This window comes from Pyrgilauda ruficollis, unplaced genomic scaffold, assembly GCF_017590135.1.
Source record: "Pyrgilauda ruficollis isolate IOZ18807 unplaced genomic scaffold, ASM1759013v1 scaffold25, whole genome shotgun sequence".
Lineage (NCBI taxonomy): Eukaryota > Metazoa > Chordata > Aves > Passeriformes > Passeridae > Pyrgilauda > Pyrgilauda ruficollis.
This window is the reverse complement of record NW_024523822.1, coordinates 17864153-17884431: the sequence shown is the minus strand read 5'-3', so window position 1 is coordinate 17884431 and position 20279 is coordinate 17864153. Positions and strand designations below refer to the sequence as shown.

The 20279-nt window shown below is 45.0% G+C and overlaps 1 protein-coding gene across 1 annotated transcript; it reads right to left on the bottom strand.

Moving 5' to 3' along the window:
• Positions 1 to 7519: 7519 nt before the first annotated feature.
• On the bottom strand, positions 7520 to 20235 carry FAM83A (family with sequence similarity 83 member A). Its single transcript, XM_041470784.1, has 7 exons — positions 20088 to 20235; positions 19523 to 19801; positions 18685 to 18869; positions 17990 to 18599; positions 14917 to 15084; positions 13543 to 13667; positions 7520 to 8879 (listed from the first exon to the last, which is right to left on the bottom strand). Exons 4-7 carry the CDS (start codon positions 18563 to 18565, stop codon positions 8333 to 8335), a joined length of 1416 nt encoding a protein of 471 aa, XP_041326718.1. The 5' UTR covers positions 18566 to 18599; positions 18685 to 18869; positions 19523 to 19801; positions 20088 to 20235; the 3' UTR covers positions 7520 to 8332.
• Positions 20236 to 20279: the final 44 nt, after the last annotated feature.

Genomic DNA, 20279 nt, shown 5'->3' with positions numbered 1-20279 from the left:
TTTTTTTGGAGGCCTGCAGTGCTGGTGGGATGGAGCTTCCTTTCTGATGTCCAATTTGAAAGTTTCTTATTATCAAATTTGATGTTGTTGCATTTAGAGCCATGGAATTAGCCATTTTCTTAAGTAATTATTTTAATATTTCTTGATTAACATTACAGTGATTTCCTGTTCAGAGATAGCTAGAAATCTCAAATATATTTATGCTGAGAAATTGTCAATAACAATAATTCCATATCTTTTAGGAAGGAAATCTGAGTCATAAACATTTAACTTAAAACTAGGAGATTTTCTCCTATGGAAGCCAAGTGTTTGTTGCAGGCATCGAACAAGCCATAGTCTTGTGTTCAGTGTGCTTAGACAAGAAGGAGAAGAACTGACAAGGTTGTTTATATGTACTGAAGAGTGTTTAGTCAGATCATATCCTTTGTAAAAGCCTGCAAGGAAGATCTTTGCTGTGAAAACTGGCAGTGTTGTTTCTGCCTCATCCAGCTCCGTCTGTTGTGCTTTCAGTTGTCAGTGACAACACTTTGCTTTGCTTTCTCAAGCACTGGTGCTGTGTGCTTTGGGCATCTAGAAGAGGGCAAAGATCCTCCTGTAGTTTCTTTCACTTGAAGTAGTTTACATTTCAGACATACATGGTGTGCTCTTCCTCCATCTTCTCTTAAACTGTGAGACTTAATTTTTTGTAGCTTTCTGTAAAAATGTTCTATAATGGATGTAGTTTAAAACTAGGAGTCTCTTAGACATACTTTGCTGTCCCTTTTCTTCATGTGTTCCTGTGTTTTCTTTATGGAGTACTAAAGAGTGCCAAAACCTTAAAAAATTCACAATTGAATGATGATTCACCATGTGTGACTTGTAGCTGCTACTTTTGGATGAATTTTAAATCTTTAAGATACTGATTAGGGAACTATCACGAGTCACAGAATGGTTTGGATTGGAAGGGACATTAAAGATCATCTAGTTCCATCCCCACTGCCACAGGCAGGAACACCTTCCACTAGACATCTGTGGTCATCCTGTTCTAGTGTCTCACCATTCTCACGGCAAAGAATTTCTTTCTAATATCTAAACTAAATGTACCCTCTTTTAAGTTTGAATCCATTCCCCCTTGCCCTGTGACTACAAAAAGAAGTCCCTCTTTGTAAAAAGTCCCTCTCCAGCTTTCTTGTATCCTCCTTTATGTACTAGAAAGCCCCAATGAGATCTCCCCAGAGCCTTCTCCAGGCTGCAGAGCACCACTTGTCTCAGCCTTTCCTCATAGGAGAGGTGCTCCATCCCTCTGAACATCTTTGTGGCCTCCTCTGGACTCACTTCAGCAGGGCCATGTCCTTCCTGTGCTGGGGATCCCAGAGGTGGGTGCAGCACTGCAGGTGGGGTCTCAGCAGAGCAGAGCAGAGGGGCAGAATCCCCTCCCTCACCCTGCTGCCCACGGACGGGTTTGGCTTTCTGGGGAGCAGGTGCCCATGGCTGGAACACGCCCAGCTCTCGCCCAGCAGCACCCCCAGGTCTCAGCACGGCTGCTCTCGGGCTGTTCATCCCCAGCCTGCATTGGTACCGGGGGTTGCCCCGACCCAGGTGCAGCATCTTGCACTTGGTCTGGTTAAACCTCATGAGATTCTTGAGCTTGTCCAGGGCCCTCTGGATGGCATCCCATCCTCTAGGTGTGTCAGCTGCACCACTCGGTGACACCGCTCAGTGTCATCTGCAGACTTGCTGAGGGTGCGCTCCATCCCTTCGTCTGCGTGACTGATGAAGAGATTGAACCCTTGGTGTGGTTTAGCCCTCTGCTAAGTTGACTGAAACATCTCCAGAAAAATGGAATATTGCCTTCAGCCATGTCAAATTACTTTTGATAGTTTGGTGAGTTAGTGTGATTGAAGCACATCCTGGGCAGCTGGTTACGAAAGACGTGACTTGGCAGTGCCCTTGGGTGAGCACTGGTGCACTCATCGTGCACCACAGAGATCTGCTTTAGTCATGCGAGCGCTTCGCTGGGCGGAAACCTTTGTGTGCGTTTGTCAGCGCTGTAGTCAGGTGGCCATGAAGCCCTCTTGAAGGGCTGGGGATGCTTTTAAGACTAAGAGGTGTCGTAATTCTTCAGAAGAGACTGTCCACAATGTGTTGTAAATTAATTACAATGTTGGCATCAACAGCAGAATCTTACAGCAAAGACAGCAAACGTGAAAAGCTTAATGCTAAATATGTCAGCAAAAAAATGAAACATGGACATCTCCCACTTTTTTCTTGAACTGAAGGTCATGAGTAGCCACATGAAAAGGCTGTAATTTGTTTTGTCTCAGCTGTTAGGACATCAGAACACAGCTTTTATGGGATCAGGTCTGTATAGACATTTAATGGAAACGCACCAAATTATTTGGCTTCACAAATAGCATTGGAACTGTTTTAGCAGGAAATTAAATACTTGCCAAACGTTGTCATTTTGTGACTGAGATGTCCAAAATACACAGCAGCTAGCCAAGGTGATTTGGAAACTTTTTGTTATCTGTCCAGATTGTTTGACTTGACATTGTCACTTAAGCTGGGAACACAAAGGTTAACTTTCCACCGGTTCCAGGAATTAAAGACAAGTGGTAGCTCTTAATAGCAGGCAGTATTTTCTAAAACATAATAATAAAGCAAAAATGTTGATTTTAACTACTGCAAAGAAAAGAAGATGAATGCCGAATGTGTCAGATAGTTACTGTACCAAATAACCAGTGTTTATTGCACTAGGGCTATAAAATGTTCCTTTGTCCCATTTTTATCTCTCATCTTAGCTACTTCATTCCTTCCTCTTTTGGCCTGCCTCTCCCTTTTTTGTGCCTCTTCTAACTCCAGTTTTCTGTTTCTGATCATGTCTCTAGAGGGGCTTTGCATTTCCATTTTGCATTGAATGCTTCATTGTTGCCTCTACCTTCTGCATAATTTTACATCTGCCTGTAATAGATTTCTTCATTATTTGGCTTTTCTATTATTGTTGGTATTAGTATATACATCACTACTCCATTCTGAGTTAAACAGCCAATTTTAGCACTGCAAATTGCAAGTGAGAATCCACTAACAGTTACTGAGGTTTGATTTTGTTATTTTAACGCTTGCCTGTGGTACAGGTGCTTTGGGAAGGACCCTCTGCTGCTGGTTCTGATGCTCCTGGAATGATTGCTGTCTGCAAACACCATTATGTGTCTTGCTGTTGAGTGTTTGCTGCTGGCTTTGAGGTGAGGGACTGCATTAGCGCTGTAATTAGTAACGTTAACACAGTTTTTGTCACAGAATCGCCCTTCACTTGGGTTGGAAGGGAACTTCAAAGGTCATCCAGTTCCAACCTTCCTGCCTGGGGGGTTGGCAGGGAACTTTCCATTCAACCAGGTTGCTCAAAGCCCTATCTAACCTGAGCTTGAATACTGCCAGTGATGGGGCATCCATAACTTCTCTGGGCAACCTGTTCCAGGGCCTCACTACGCTAATCATAAAAAAATACTTCCTTGTGTCCAGTCTAAATCTACCCTCTTTCAAATTAAAACCTGTCATCCTGTCACTGGGTTGACCTTGGCCTGCTGCCAGGTGCCCACCCCAAATGCTCTATTGTCCGCTGTACCCCCAGCACCACAGGGAAGGAGAAAATAAGATGGATAGAAAAAAAGACCTGTGGTTCACAATAAAGATAGTTTAATAGAGAAAAAGCAAAGGCTGCACAAGGAAACAAAGGAAAACAAAAATGTATTTATTCTCTCTTTTCATCAGCAGGAAGTCATTGTAAAAACGAGGAATCAAGGGTGTGACATGGAGTCCTGCTTGTGCTCCCAGCTTAGAGGCACCTTTATTGCTGGCAGTAGCAGAGGAGTTTTAGGTAGTGCCAACTTCTCCTGCCTTTTTTCTGGTACACATACACAAGCTAGATGAAAAATGCAAGCAAACCCATTTTGGCAGTAATCTAGGAACCCAGGTGGGACTCTGTGTTCTCCCCACCTGGTGAGTGAGGTGATGGCATATGACACAGCAAGTACTGGGTGAGTTCCCCCAACTGTCCTTGCAGGATCCACACTCCCTGGGAAGGTACTGAAACTGGGGACAGCATCAGTCATCAGGGGTTCAGTAGGTAAGGTAAATTGGGGTTCACTGGTGATAGAAATTCTGGAAAAGTAGAAGAGAATGGGCAGTACTTCAGGACTGCCATCAAGCTGGGTGTAATTCTGTGTCAGGATGAGCGGCTGGAATGCTGGAGGGGAGACCCTCCAAGCACTGGCCCCTCTGATAGGAGTCAGTTGACCTTTCTGCCTCCTATGTGATACACTGTAAGGCAGAATTGCTTCATACCTGCTCACAATTCCACATCACCTTCTTGTCCAGAACAGGACAAACTGGAAATAATTTCCAATATCTGTTGCTCTATCACCTCCCCAGGAATGGAGGTGCAGTTGGCAGGCCTAGTGAGGGTCCTGGAAAAGGAGGAGTATGCTGTGCAATGGTTGAGGGAGGAGTAACACCTGGATGGTCTTTGCTTTCTAGGAGGAATAACAGGGGAAGACCAGGGAACTGTCTGTGTCACAAAGTTTAAAAAAAAAAAAAAAAGGAAAAAAAAGCAGCCTGTGGAAGAACTGGCAAACTGACAACAATGGACATGGAGAAGGCTGGAAGGCTGAGGTATTAAATGAATTTTCTGCCTCAGTTTTCACTGGCATCTTCTCCTCTTATGCCTCTTGAGTCAATGGCTCTCAAGGCAGGGCCTGGGGAAGCAAAGTCCCTCCTACTGTAAGAGAAGATCAGGGTCGAGAGCACCTGAGGAACCTGAACACACCTGAGTCTGGGACCTAGAGTCCTGAGGGAATTGGCTGGTGTAGTTGCCAAGCAATTCTCCAGGACACTTGAAGTCATGGAAGTCAGGTGAAGTCCCAGGTGACTGGAAGCAGCCTGTGGAAGAAACAATCAGTGAAGTGCTCCCAGGTTCACAGGCAGCAAGCACAGGGAATGTCCTCGAGCACAGGCTCCTCTGGGTGCCTCCAGTGTGAGCAGCAATTGCCAGTGGGATCCGGTGGGAGCTGTGTGTCCAGGCACCAGGATGCACATTCCGAACCACCTGAATGGGCAGCACTTGCTCACAGGACACCAGCTGAACGACCTGCAGGGCTAGTTCTGGCTGGGGAAGGGACACGGGGACACTTTGGAAAACCCTGGCCAAGCCCAGCCTATTCATCCATCTTAGTGCCAGGGTGTGAATGCTGGAGCAGCTGTGGGTTCCTGGTGCCCTGCAAAACCTCCCTTCCTGGTGCCTGACAGTCCCCTGGGCAGTGGCACTTGCCTGCTCTCTGCTCCCTGTGGCGAGGACACGCACAGAACCAGCCCTGACAGGAATGTCCTCATCGCTGTCACCACCAGTGGTGCTCTGACATGGCAGAGTTGCCCTCCAGAGAGCACTGGGGCTTTTCTTAGGCTCTGCAGGGGCCCACATGGGCACTTAACTGACCTCCAGGGTGCTCTGAGGCCTCACCTGGGCTTTGCTGGGACCTCTTGGAGGCCCCTGCTACCCTCCACAGGTCCTCCCAATCTAAAAAAGTCTAAACATCCCCAAAAAGTAACTTTTAATTAGAAATTCACTTTTGTAGATAATCTGGAGGTTGGTATAGGCTACATTTATTGGAGCTTTTTAGCCCCACCCAGATCGTCTTCAAAACAGGACAAAATAGGATGGCAGCAGGGGAATCCAATAGGCCTCAGCAAAGCCCAGATGAGATCCTGACTCACCAGGGAGAGTGACCAAAGCAGAGGGGCAGAATCCCCTCCCTGGTCCTGCTGCCCATGGGGATTTGGATGCTGGCACGTTTGGCCTTCTGGGCTGTGTGTGCACAGTGACAGCTCATGTCCAATAAACCATCCAGCATTCCCAGGTTCTCCTCTGGGCTGCTCTCAATCCGATCACCCCATACTCTGCACAGATACTGTGGATTGCCCCAGCCCAGGTGCAGGACCTTGCACTTGGCCTTGTTGAACTTGGGGTTCACGTGGGCCTCCAGCCTGTCCAGCTCCCTCTGGACAACATCCCTTCCAAGTGACTCACCTGCAGCACTCAGCTTGCTGTCATCCTCAGACTTGAGGAGGGTGCACGGTGTGGTAGCCGAGCTTATCGGGGCCCTTCCTTTGGTGCAGGTGGACAGGGCAGGTCAGCACCTGCCATGGCCTTCCTGACAGTTTCTGCAGCTGAACGTTGCCCTAAGTTGTGGAGGCCTGTTAGGACTTTTAGTATAACTCATTGCTGACATTGTAAACTGACTGTTTTCCATCAAAACTGAAATTTCATCCACTTAATGTTCAAGTTCAGATGTTGTCTGAACCAACACAAGCTGTTTTCCTGATCCAGCTGAAATTAACTCACAGTGGTCCTTCTGGATTACTACCTTGACCCTTACCTCCTTTTCATTAGCTATGTTCTCCAAAACTTTTGCATGCAAACTCTCTTTCCCCACAGAGGTGAAAAGAGCTCCTTCGTGGACTTCACAGATCATGGCCTGAGGAAATCAAGGTCTACAAAGTTCTACCCACATCCCCCTCTGTACCAGCCCAGCTGGGCCACAACAGGATCAGTGAAATGAACCATATTTAGAAGGAAAATCTTAATTAGTCTCTTTGGACACCTTAATTCTGTTCCTGTTGATTTCTTCTTCTTTCTGTTTCTTCTTCATCTGAACTTTGACTGCATGGGATTCATTCAGCTTTTGAAAGAGAACAGAGTAAGGTGTACACGACAGGCAATAGAATATGAAGAAAAAAGTATTCTCTTTTATTTGAATGGTTGCTATACTCAGATAAATAAGTAGAATTATCATAGGAATGAAAATCAAATTTCCCTTCTCCCCAAGGAATCCAAAAAATGTTGCTATGTACAGAATTTACAATTATATGCAATAGTTGATTATTATTATTATGGACTCCAAAATTTGGTTTTACTGGTTAAAACACCCATACTGAAGCTAGAGCAGGATGTGTCTATCCTGTACCTCTCATAATGTTCTTTAAACTTTAGAGGTATGCTTCCAAAATGAAGGAAGATGAGAAACCTTCTTCACCTGCATACAGTTATCATCATCCACAGTCTACATAATTAAATTGTATTCCTTTTTGAGCAGGTGAGAAGTCAGGAAAAACAGGCCAGAAGTGCAAATGTATTTAGGGTTCTGTTTTCTGTTGGAGGCATATGAAAAACAATACAAAGCAGGTGTGGAACAAAAAAATCTACTGATAAATCAACAGCTGTTAGGCATCTTGATAACTTTTGATGGAAATCCTTTGTTTCATGAATTTTCTTACTTTTGCTTACAGAATCTTCCTTAGTTTTCATGGATTATTTGGCAGAGAGTTTTTCTGGTTTGGTTCAAGCTGCAGAACCTCTGTAACTCCCTTTGTAACTCTAGTCCATGGGCACCCCAGACACCCAGTTTATCTTTAACAATTAGAGGCCATGAAGAACTCAGCGGTATCTCTAACTTCACGTTCAATCAGATGACACAGAAAGGATTTTAAAGATCCATGTGCAATTAAATGAATTGGAACTCAGTCCTGGTGTGTTACTAGTAGGACTTTGCTTCTTTAACTCAGCTTCATTTTCCAGCCTGCATCTTCAGAGATGCTCTGCATAAGGAAAGTTGCCCTGAGCTGGTAGGATTGGAGGTTTGTAACCAAGTGTGCTGAACACACCCGTGTTGCTGATGAGTGGAAGTGAACTGGGGTGAATGTGTCTTCCACAACTGCAACTGTCGGTCTCAGTCCATGTCGAGGGTACCAGGCCCCTTCCTAAGAATCCTTGGGAACAGCTGTCCTTGCTGTGCAGCTCAAGGAGAGAGCTCTAAGTGCTGTGGCAGGACCTGTGCTTCCCTGCCAGCCCAAAGACAGTCCCACATAAATCAAGATTAAGGTTTGATGAAAACACAAAGGTATCCTGCTGCTGCCACGGAAATAGCAGCCTTCAGTCTCCTTATTCAAGTGCATAACATGCATAGTAGTAAACTGCATTCCAGTTGCCTGGACATAAGAAAAACAGTTACTGTCCTTCTGGTACACAAATATGCTGCCAGGGGCAGGTGACAGGCAGCAGCAGTGTTGCACTGTGAGCAGCACTATTCAGATGTGTTCTTCCTGGGATCCTGATGCACCTGAGGTTCACACATTAGCAGCCTTGGCTTTTTAATCAGGGAAATGAAGCATCCATAAGCAACAAAACAAGAGGCTTGAAATCATCCTCATTTGTATTATACAGAATTTCTATATTCATCAGTACACAAGTGATTGCTAAACAGGTCCTCACTACATTTACTTGGATTTCCAAACAAGGTGGTTATTATGCAAACAGGTTAGCTTTGTGGAGGCATCTCCAGGATGAGCTTAACCCTGTCCTGTTCGGTTCCTCTTGCCTGAGCCTTATAGGTCTGTAAATGTTCATGTTGTTATAGGGAACTGTGGAGTTTTCAGCCATGTAGTGTGGCTGATAGTAGTTAGGCTGGATGGCGTTCTGTGGAGGCGGGGGGGTGAACGAGACATAGCTGTGGAAGGAATTGACTCGCTGGAGAGGTGACTGGGGACTGAAGTTGCTGTTGAACATGAGAGTTCTTGGGGTCTGCTTGCTCTGGTGGGTGCTCCCAGCGGAGAGGCTGCTGAAGGGGTCGGAGAGGGTGTTGGCGCTTCCCTCGTCGCTGTAGGGGAGGCTGCGCGGGGGGGCCCAGCTCCGGCTGAACAGGAAGGGGAGGCTGCGCGGCGGGGTCTTGGGGCCCCGCACGGGCTTGGACAGCGCGTACAGGTGCCGGAACTCCTCGTCAAAGAGCTCCACAACCTGGCCCGTGAACTTGGAGAGGAGGTTGCGGTGAACCTGGCCACACAGCCACGTGAAGCTGGAAGAAGAGACAAGGTAAGGGTTAGAGTTAACGCCGCCTCAGGAACTGCATATCCCCCGCAGGGGTGATGCGATAGGCAAATGTGTTTTACTGCTGAAGCTTCTTGTCTAAACACAGGATGAAGATGGTGTTGAAGTTGAATTTCAGGTCAGTTCACATCAGTGCTCTTTAACTTGGATCAATCTTTGTTATTGCAGCTGCCTCTAAAACCTTCAAGAAACCTTGCAACGTTATGCAACCTACTGAAGGGAGTGGTGATCCAGATCCACTGCAGGGATAAATGTCAGATACAATACCCAAGGTGTCTATTCCATGGAAAGGAGTTTAGACCCCTCTTTTGGGGACCTCTCTTCCACTCACAATGCTTAAATTCTGGTCTTGCCATGTCTTATCTGCACACACATAAACTGTACCTTGTACCCTGCAGGATGCCATTCCACTTGGTAACTCTCAACCATTCCAAGTGACATCAAAAAGAATAGGAAAAAAGAACCATCCTTTGTTTCCATTTCTCCATAATCTTTCTGCATTGGTCAAGAGAAACACTTAAAACCCCAACCTTCCCGTCACATCCCATACCACAAAGCAAGCTGCCACAACTGACAAATGCTTGTTTTCTTCACTACAGAGAAAATGAAATTACAAATATTTCCTACAGCATTTCCAAAAATAAATGTAATACTTTGCTATAAAGTAAGGGAGAAACACCACAACAGTTTTAATTCTGGTAGCTCAGAGACACACCTTGGGGATAACCCACAACTTTTAAATTATTTTCCTTTTATGTGCTTCCCTAATCCACTCAGCAAACATAAATTTGTGCTTTTATAAAACCACAAGACAGCTTGATTGTGTTGCGCAGGCTGCCATGTCTGAGCAGCTGCAGCACCAATAAAATGAGCATAGTTGAGAGAATGAAATGTAGTTACTCCCTGAACTGACCAGGGCTTGAGCTGTGCAGCAGAGGATACAGAGCAGTGGTGGATTTGAACCTGAGATTATTCTGTATTGGCAAAACTCTGCCATGGTTATTCCTGTGTGACTTTATTAGCTATGCTGGATTTGCACAAGGGCTGCTGAGAGCCAGATTTGGCTGTAGGTGTGTGCACTTAAAATCTTGTCACGTTTTGATAAAACTCTTGTGAAGCTCAGTGGGACTGACAGCCTGAGCTGAATCTGAGGCAGTAAGACAGACAATTTACATCTGCTTGTCCAGAGCATTCCTGAAGAGGGTTGGGTTTGAGGTATACAGTGATTTTATACTGTTGCTTCAGGAGCAGGGGGAGGAGTGAAGAAATCAGTAGTTCAATGCCACCCATACAATTTATACTGTGCATTTTATGACTGGACATGAAAACACATAGTAAGTTACCAAAATTCATGTACTTCTCATCCACTGTGTTCAAATCATTCTAAATATGGCAAAATCTTGGGAGCCAGGTAAAGAGCAAGCTAACTCCCTGCTGGGTGTGTAACACCTGCCATGCCAGCTCAACATTGCCTTTACTCACTGAGCAGTGCTCTCTAAACCTCTGCATGCCCTGTTAAAGAGACAATAGATCAGAAATAAATACAAAAATGCACACAATTTTTCTAGGATATCTATACTGAAGGTTAAAAAATCATGAAAGGGCTGAGGTCTGAAGTATCGTGCTTATACTTTATGTGCTAGAGATAGACCTAGTTTATAAAAGAAAATTTACACAGAAATATAAATCAATTACACTTGTAAATGGCTGTTAAAAGCATAACAGAATCAGAGGAAAAAAATCTGTTCTGCCCAATTTTGATAATTTACTCCCATATGTATCTTCCTGGAGTACCTGACAGACAGATACTGGTTTGTGGGTCATTGATTTTACCTGTAACCCCTGTAAACAGAAAGATCAAATGAATAGCCCAGAGATTCTCCAAGAACCAATGGCAAATGGGTCAGCTCAAAGTTACAAGGTAAGATCTTTGTGATTATAGACAAACACTTGTGGACTTGTTGTGTAGTGAGTCACAGCAATTTACAGTCTGTGTACTTTGCTGGGGAACAAAACAGAGCTTGGCATAAAAGATTTCATTGGCTTAATTCTAAGAGAAAATGCATTGTTTAGGTTTTAGGCCTTGTTTTGCTCCTTAGTTTACAATTCTGAGTGCTCTCTTGGGACAGGCTCAGAGAAGACTGTTATTGTCACCACTTGCCCAGAGGGATCACTTTTCTCCCACGTTTTTTTTGGTGAGGCCCATCAAAAGAAGAGAAAGCACAAAGAAATGATGCCTGGCTTGGGGCCAACGCTGTATCATACATTCAGTCACAGACAGATACTGCTCAGCCATCTTTCCAGGACTTTGTCCTATGTCCTGTTACAGACCCTCTCCTTTATGATGTTCTCAATCAAATCCCACCTCTTCTGTTCAGCACTGGACTTGTTTTATAATGGGTGTCGTCTCTGCACTGCTGGAGCTGCAGTTCAGTAGGGATGTTCTCATCCCTGTGTTCACAGTGCTGCAGCAACGTGCAGCACAACACCCATGGAATCTGAAATGGAAGGAAGGAAGGACGGACTGGGGTTTTCAGCTGGGCTCAGGTTTGGGTTACTCTGGATGTTAGTGTTGCCTGCTGGTGGATAACCTGTGTGGGAGAAACCTGCTCCACCTGAAGTGATACTCCTGGCAAAGCATGTCCGTGTTAGCTGTTAGGCGCTGACTCTGAAGAGGCCAGTGGCTTTCAGGGTGGCAGCCAGGGAGATACTCAGCTGCCCCTGGGGATCAAGGTCTGTGCTTTCTGCTGTTTTCATTTTGCCTTCTTTAGGAAGGCTGAGTTCATGCACTATCTAATTTCAAAGTCATTAAAAAAATGGAATAACCGTTACCATAGGATGAGGTAGAGTGACACAGACAGCAAAAAGAAATACTGCATTCTAACCCCTCACCACAGACACTGGCAATAAAAATTGACAGTATGTCCTGAAGGGCTATTTTATTTCCTCAGCCTGTTCCCCCCCACCACTATTACAACTATCACGCAGAGCTCAGCACTTTGGTGAAATTTGGTATTGTATTTTAAAATCTTTGTATCAGTTTTAAGATATTCTCCAATTTGATCTCCAACAAATGAATTGCAGAAGAGCTTTAGTCTGTTTCACTCAACATCATTCTTGTTTATACCTAAAGAGGCTGCTGGATAAGACTTAAGCATAACAAAAATCTTTCAGGTTAATAAAGTGAGAGCTAGCAAGAAATGCCACATTCTGGTAGCCAGCTATAACCCATGTGAACTGCAAACTGGTGCTGGATGTGCTGAAGTTAAATAGTTTTTAATAGTTTTAAATACATTTGTTCCTCACCACCCTCTCTGTTTGTGTGCTAGATACGGAATTACATAGTTTGGCAAGGTACTTGAGATTAGAAGATATTCAACAGCAGTAGACAGAAGTGACTGCACAGGACTTCAGGTGTTTTTAGTGTTTTTGGTATTGAAAGAGAAGCCAAAAGGAAGCTTCTTGGTCAAAGAAAATAGATCTTGTTCTGTCCTCCTCCCCACACATCCTTCACTTCTACTCTATATGAGTCCTTTGTTGGATTTAACACATCTTTGACCAGGGATTAAAACCACCCAAAGTAACAAGAAAATAAAAGAACAGTCAATAAAAAAACCCCAACCCTGAGTGTCCACTAAGTTTTGTCTGGTGGTTAATTTGGAAATGGAATGAAAAGTGGGTGCCTGTGTTAGTGTACATCTGAGCTCCTGCAGCCCATCCCCAGAAATTCACTTTTTCCTTCGTTACTGTAGTTCTGTAAACTTCCTGGTGGCACAGTTTTATCAGACCAGAGGCATTTAAGCTTCCAAATTGTAAACTGGGATTAAGAAAATTAAATAATCCTTTAAATTAAATAATCACCTCTTGTATTTTTGTACCTGGATTTCTAGGATACACTTGGTCATTTGTGAAACCTATCTATGTAGCCATGATGCTCAGAAACTTCATTTATTTGATGCAAGCTCAGTCTCCTGAAATTCCCTGACCAGAGGATCTAGGATCTTACTTAAAAATCCAGTTGTTGAGATGCTATATCCACTACCTGAAATAATTATAGCAGCACAACAAAACAAACAAACAAAATTTTAAAAAAGGGGGAAAACAAAGGTACAGTAGTTATAGATATATAGATATATACTGGCTACCTGTTACTAAAACACACAGAAAAACAGTAAGTCTCTGAAGTATTTCTGTTTTACTTTTAATCACTACATTTGTCATATGAAGAACAAATCCTCAGATAAGCTGAGTGACATATGCTGCATTAAGGGATCCCGAGGGAGACAGAAATGTATCATGCCTCATGATCACAACACTTGAGAACCTTAACAATGAGGAAAGCATATTAAGCTGTACACATTTCTAGCTTTGCCCCAGGGCTGCACTGGCAAAGTTGTTTACATTAGTTTCTGAACATTTAAATTAAAACCCATGCTCCATAAAGAACTAAGAGCAGCTTTAAAGCAAGTTAAGTAGATTTTTGAAAAATGGCACATATTTGAAAACATGAGGTGATTTTTGTTAAACAAAAGTTTCTTACCTTACAAAGATTTCCATGGCACTTTTCTTGGGCAGAAGTATTAAAAATCATAAAAGAGTACCTAGAGATGAAGTGCAATAGCTTATCTCACCTGTAAGATCCAGAAAGCACGTATCTCCAGTCACAGATCAGAAATTTTTCTTGAATTTGTCCTGAAAATTTCCTGCCTGACTTGGCACAGTAAACCTCTCCAGTAACACTGCGGACTGAAATATTCTGTAAATAAAAATAAAACTGAGTGAATTACATGTCTTTTTAATAAAAATCAGACAGGGAGGGCCCTTTTCCCCACTGCCTTTAGCTCTTCACTGCCCAAAAGTCAAATTTCTTTATGGACTCTCTGATGTGATATTTGAAGGTCTGTGTCCAGAAGACAAGGTCTCTCACTTGGCAGGGGTTCCTTGTTTCACTGGGGATATAAACCTGTGTGGAAGCTCATGCAGGTGGAGCTGAGCTGTGTGACAGTAAGTGACCCTACCCAGCCAAAAGGAACACAGATGTGTCCATAGCTGGGAGCAGCCTGCTGCCTTCCACTGACAGCCCAGGCACAATCTGCTGTAGCTGTATATTCCTTTGATTTACACTGCCTGTGCCATGACAGAGCAGGGCAAAACCTCTGCTCCTCCAATCCATCTAGGCCTGCAAGGACACACGTGCAAGAACACACTCTCCTTAGGAGTGAGGGTTTACAGGCATGCAAACACTTATGAACATGCATTATTAATTTCAGCTTCTTTATATATTTGGGATGGAATTCAGCTGTTGAAAACCAGGTGTCTGGTGTATGTGTAAGATGCCCTCAGGTCTCCTGTGTGCCCACAGCTGCCATTCCAGAGATCTGTGGCCTCTGCAGTATCACCCATCCCCAGGGAGATGCCATAGGAGCTCTACAGCATCTCAAGCAAAACTGAAATAATCCCTAGGAGGTGTTCTTTTAAAGGCAGCTACTTCTGACAGAGATGAAGGCAGATTAAACTAACAGCCACCTAAATTTGAGAGCTTTTAGCACATTTTATCAGAAATGTGTTAAAATTTTAAAAGAGCTTTAACACATTTTATCAGAAACCACCCAGTGCAACCAAGCTACGGCTATGCAAAAGAGTTTTGTGCACCTTCTCCCTGTGGCTGCCAGACCACAGCTGCTGCAGAGCTATTAAACAGAAGCAGCTCTAATGCCTATGTTAGATAACTCTACTAGGGAAATCTAAGTCCGGTTTTAAGACTTCAGGGCCAAGATAACTTTCATCTGGGAACCTAATGGAAATGCCTTACCTTTCTATAATATCCATGGGAAAACATAGGCATCTTCAAAGAGGAACTGGGTGTGCTAACACTACCCCAGGAAATCTCTTGCACCCTTTTAATTAGAAGGTGGACTGACCCTAGCATAACCATGCTTCTAGCTCAGAGTGCCTGCAGTTTGGCAGACAACTCTCAGCCTAAAAGCTTCACAGAGCCACGGTACCTTGAAGAGATCCTCAGAAATCTGCAGCTTGTCGCACATCTCCGAGAAAAGATCTATACTGCTGTGATCGAGCAGCAGGTAGACAAAGACCATGCGCTTGTTTGCTGCCTCCAGGAGGTCACAGAGAATCTCAGTGTCTGTGAACACATCCATCACAATGGCTAACACCTTCAGAAAGAGAGCACAGGCATTAGCAGAGTCAATTTACATCATTTAAGGTTGCTATGAGGATACTGTGGTGTAGTTTGTTTGTTTAAAAAAAATATTCCAATAACCACAAATATTTAGTTATATGTGCATATTTTTTTTCTGTTTTTCTCCCTATAAGTGCCTGAATCATTAAACTGATTAAACACATTGCCTCATTGTTTTTATTCCTCATCTAAAGCCAATATAACACAATATAGTTTTTCTCCCTATAAGTGCCTGAATCATTAAACTGATTAAACATATTGCCTCATTGTTTTATTCCTCATCTAAAGCCAATGTAACACACAACATATGACAAGATGACATATGAATTTGTAGGTGAGATTTCAGCACTAGGAAATACATTGAAATACTTACCAGAGGATGATAAGAATGTGGCTAAATAAAAGACCATAGCCCTTTCCACACGGCTCACTGGGTGTCATAAGCCACACACATTCAGCAAGAATCCCTGGATGATGCTTTCTCTTTTATGATTTACACCTGGACAGCCCTGGCTTTAAAAAGCCTCACCCTGTTCTTGTTGGTGGGGTGATAGACTCCAACAGCTCCATATTTTTTAAAACACTGATTTATAAACTAACTGTTAGACTTTGATCACACATCCATGCTCCCCAACTCACAACTGGCAGAATACTGTAAAAGTCTCAGGACTGGGCATAAAAGCCCTGACAATTGTTTAAATGCACAGCTTGCAGCCAGTGTGGATCAAGGGAACTGTAAATGTGATACAAAACCAGTTCCATAGTAGAAAGTGCTGGTCTTGTCTGATGTCTGCTATTGCCCATGGAAAGGGTCAATTCAGCCCAGCTATTACCTGACTTATCTTCAGGAGGTGCTGGTTTCTCTACTGACTGGAGAGGGAACTTTGGTAACTGTGCTCATGGGATATCACCTTCAATCAAAACAAACTTTACAGCATCTCTGTAGATCTCTCTTACTAATTGCTTCCAGCTTGTTCTGAATCTTACTCCAAAGCCTATGCCCGCACCTAACAGGAACCTTATTCCCCTTGCCACCATGAGGATATCCTACAAGACCAGGCATATCCTGTGCAGCCATCATCCTCTTTGTGCTGCCAAACTATTTGTGGAGCAGTGAGGATCCCACACCTTCCTCCTGTTGCCAAAGCCTGGTGCTTCAGAAAGAGCTTTGCCATGGCTTGGTAAGCACAATTATGTCAAATATCTCACATCTACACTTCCTGTTAATGCCCCAGCTCCAAACTATTCTCTCTGGTACTGCTCTTTACCACCTGTTCCCAATTTACATTTCTGCATATGACTTTTCTCTCTTACTTGCAGTACTCCTCATTTCTTCTGCCTGAATTCCATTTTGTGATTTGCACTAATTCCACAAATGTGTTAAAATTGTAGCATCCCTTGCTAATCCTTTGCAGTTTGAGATCATCCATAAACACAGTCTTTATTCTGTTATTTAATTTTTTAATGCATATATCAAATACCAGGCTATCCAGGATGGACCCTTACCAGATGATAATTAATAACTGGTGTCATTGGAAAACTATGCTCAAAAAGCAGTTCACAAATTTATTGAAGTGACACTGTTAGTGTCACTTCAGCACACTCTCGTAATGTAAATTAGGTTATTAAGAAGGTCATGTGAACCATGGGTTTATATTACATTTCCCAACTTTTTGCCCACAAGTTTTCTCTTCTTGGGACAGAAAATTGGTCTGGGTTGATATTTTACCTGATGCCTATTTACCTGATTTCCTATTATTCCAGAGACATTTTTTCTGTTTCTGCATCTTTCTGATGCCTCCAACTTAAAAGGACTGATCTCTAATTCAGCTGGTGTGGTAAGCACTTGCAGGCTTTGAGAGAGCAGTTGCCAACGGGGATCCTTCTCCCCTGCCATTACAGTCTGTGTTATCAGGGCCAGCACCTGCCCTTGCAGGGGAATAACAAAGTGGAAGGAATCCAGAGGGCTCGGAAGTCTGGGCAGCACTATTGCATCCTGCCTTGGCTCCTGACCATTCCTGGGTGAAACTGCTGCTGCTCTTTTGACTTTATATAAGGGTAAAACTCCTGGATGATGGTAAACACAGCCCTGAAGTGTCAATTTTTTTTTTTCCCCAGGAAAATAAGAGAGCTGCTAGAACACACATGCCATCAGTTTTCGGTCCCTGCTCCAGCTGCTCAGTTCCTGGTTCCCCAGAGTGTGGGCAGCCTGGCTTTGGCTTGTGGCTGGCACCTCTGTGGCCGCCACCACCTGTATGTAGTCAGAGGCATCATCTGCACCTTTCCCACGTGCCAAGTTATGCTGCAGTCTCCGTATGGAGCCCACATGACATTTTAACTGATATAGGCAACATATTAGGGATGAAATGTCTATTTTCTGGATAATTTCCTTCCTTTGGGGATGGCTGCTGACATACCAGACATATATGCCTTTCTTTGGCCTCCCCTTCACCCACATCTCCCACAAATCCTCTCGAACAATTCCTAATGGCCGAGAGCTCACTTAGGTTTAATTCTCATTAATGGTGCAGTGGTCTGAACAGGTAAAACCATCCTGCTGGGGTGAGGGTACATGAGAAGGGACAGAGCCAAGCTGCCCTTTCTGCAGCACATTTAATCCACTGAGCAAATGGGAGGTTACAACAGAGGAGAGGGAATACTTTTTTTAAGCCACCAACATAAAAAAATCTTGGTGTGAGTTAAAAAAAATATTTAAAAAGCACTGCCTGTGTTCAACAACAAGCTCTTCACAGGCACTTTATAGAGCAAAGCTACACTGCAATGCACAGGGCTGCCTTGGATTAAACACCATGTTCACCTGAGTTTGTAAGAGCAAGAAACAACTGAGAGCAAAGGGAAAGACAATTCTCTCCTCATACCTGAGTGGTCTTGTGGATGTACCGGCGTATGATGTCTCTAATGTTGCTGTTCTTCTCTGTTTGGAAATACACAGTGGCGGTAGATTTTTCCTTTAAATAGGGCTTCTCTGCTGTAATCCATGTGTGGAGCAGAGCCGGCTCACTGCTGTCAGAAATGGTGGGGAAGTAGGTCCCCGAAGGCAGTGACCCGGCGTCGTTCTGCTTTGGCGCGGCTGCCCCGTCTGCACCTGGGGACTCCTGTGCATAATAAGACTCCCTGGCGTTATCCTTGATGTACTGAGCTTCCACCGAGGAGAGGAAATCCACCTCACCCTCTTTGCTTAGAGTTTGGAGGTAAGAGTCTGTCCCACCATCCAAGAAGGCGTCGGTGGCCAATCTTATGCTTTCGTTGTGGCTGAAGTCCACTTTTGTCAACTTCGGGGACTGGTTCTTGATATCCTCCAGCCTCTTCCTTATCTTGCCCATATGTCTGGGGTGGTTCATGGCTCTTTGTCGCAGCAGCCGATCTGCCGGGCAGGCACCATGCATATGCGTGCCACAGGCAGTGCAATCGTCCTTCTTGTTTGAGGACTGCATTCTGGCATGAAATCGCCTCGGCTGAACGAATTAACTATGAATAAAAATAAAGAGATCTTATTACCACAGGCAAATTCACACTCCCTGAATTTGTCTGTACAATTATCTTCAAAACGAACCTGACGCTTGCTTCTCAGGTGCTGGTGTACTCCGGCAACAATCTGTTTCCAGATGGGACACAAACGCAAAGCTGATTAGATTGCTTATCTGAGAGGCACCCACCTCAGCCCCAGGGCATACGAAGGATTCGAGTCAAATTTACCACGGCCGTCGGATTCGATTGTATTTCCCTTCCTGTCGCATCCTGTGAAATATGAGTGAGGAAAGCACTCAAGCAAAAGCAGGTAGGCTCCCAAGCATCATTGCACAATCTTCAAAACAGCTTGAGGCATCTCTATCTTCCCATAGTATTCGTTAGGGAGAAAAAACAGCTCTGATGGTGAACTGGAACAGAGACAGCAGCCATGTCCATGGGTTCAGAACAGCAGAAAGGGTCATGGGCTCTGTTCTGCACCTACATGCTGCCAGGCAGGCTTAAAAATAGATGTGAAGCTCGTCACTGTGCCCCGTCCGGAGTATGTTGCTATTACCATAGACGATTCACTCACTTATTTCTTTAAAGCTTTGTGACTACGCCATCCTATTAAAAGTAAAATACCCCTTCCCAAACATCCTGAATATTACGTGGAGGGAGGGTTGTGAGCTGGCCTCAAAGCATGAGAAATACAAACACTCATCACTTGATTGTGCACATTTTTTCCTTTTTTTTTTTTTTTTTTTCTTCCCAGGCTGCAGCTGCTGGAGTCACGTTGCCCCCGTGGCAGGTCTCTGCTGTGTCATTAGGTGGATGGAGGCGCGGGTTGCAGCGGGGTGACAGGCCAGAGCCCGGGGGCAGCCGGGCCGGCCGGTCCGACCGAGGAGAGGCGGGGCGGGAGCGCCTGCCCGAGGTGTCCATACCTGTGTGCGTGCCTGGCTGCAGCGCCACGTGTGACACACTTCCCTCACGCGGGGGGGCTGGCCCTCGCCCCGGCAGCGCTGTGTCCGTGCCACGGCTGTGCCACGGCTCCAGAGGGAGCGCGGGAGCGAGGGGATGTGCCGGCCTGGGCTCTTGTGAGGGCTGCTGAGGCCGGGTGTGCGCAGAGAGAGGGTCCCGCCGCCCCGGCCTCGGGAGCACGGGTGTCTTCAGGGACAGTTTTTCAGGGCAGCTTCACAGATTCTGGGGCTATGTCAGGTGCCCTGTGGGGTGGGAGGAAGAAAAAAAATCACACGTAAAGATGAGACAAAGATGTAAGAAACACAGAAGAGTATGAAATTGCTCGGATATTACTCCCGGAGCGACCACGTGGGGCCGAGGAGGGGCGGTGGCGGGGCCGTCCTGAGCTTCTGGGGTGATTTTAAAACCTACCCCGACCCTCCCTCCGCCCCCAACATCCGCCCGCAGCTGCCAGACGCGGCCGAAAGTCACTAATTATCTCCTGACCTGTTCCGAGCAATTAGGCCGAAAATGATGCCATCTAATTACCCTGACATGCAGGACTTTTTCACCCTGCCAATGCCGGTCGGGGCCAGGGACGGCCCTCCCCTCCTCGGCCGGGATCTCTCATGGTCACTCCGGTGTCCCTCAGGGTCACCCTGGTCCCCCACATGAGCACGGCGGGGCTCCTCACAGGTTATACTATGGTGCCTCACACTGTCACCCTAGCGAAACCCCGCT

Excerpts from the sequence above, each read along its gene's own strand:
- FAM83A (XM_041470784.1), bottom strand. The coding sequence starts at position 18,565 with ATGCAGTCCTCAAACAAGAAGGACGATTGCACTGCCTGTGGCACGCAT. Across the intron at positions 13,668-14,916 it reads TTTCTGAGGATCTCTTCAAG|AATATTTCAGTCCGCAGTGT; the intron begins GTACCGTGGCTC and ends TTTTATTTACAG. Across the intron at positions 8,880-13,542 it reads GTGCTTTCTGGATCTTACAG|CTTCACGTGGCTGTGTGGCC; the intron begins GTGAGATAAGCT and ends CTCTTCTTCCAG.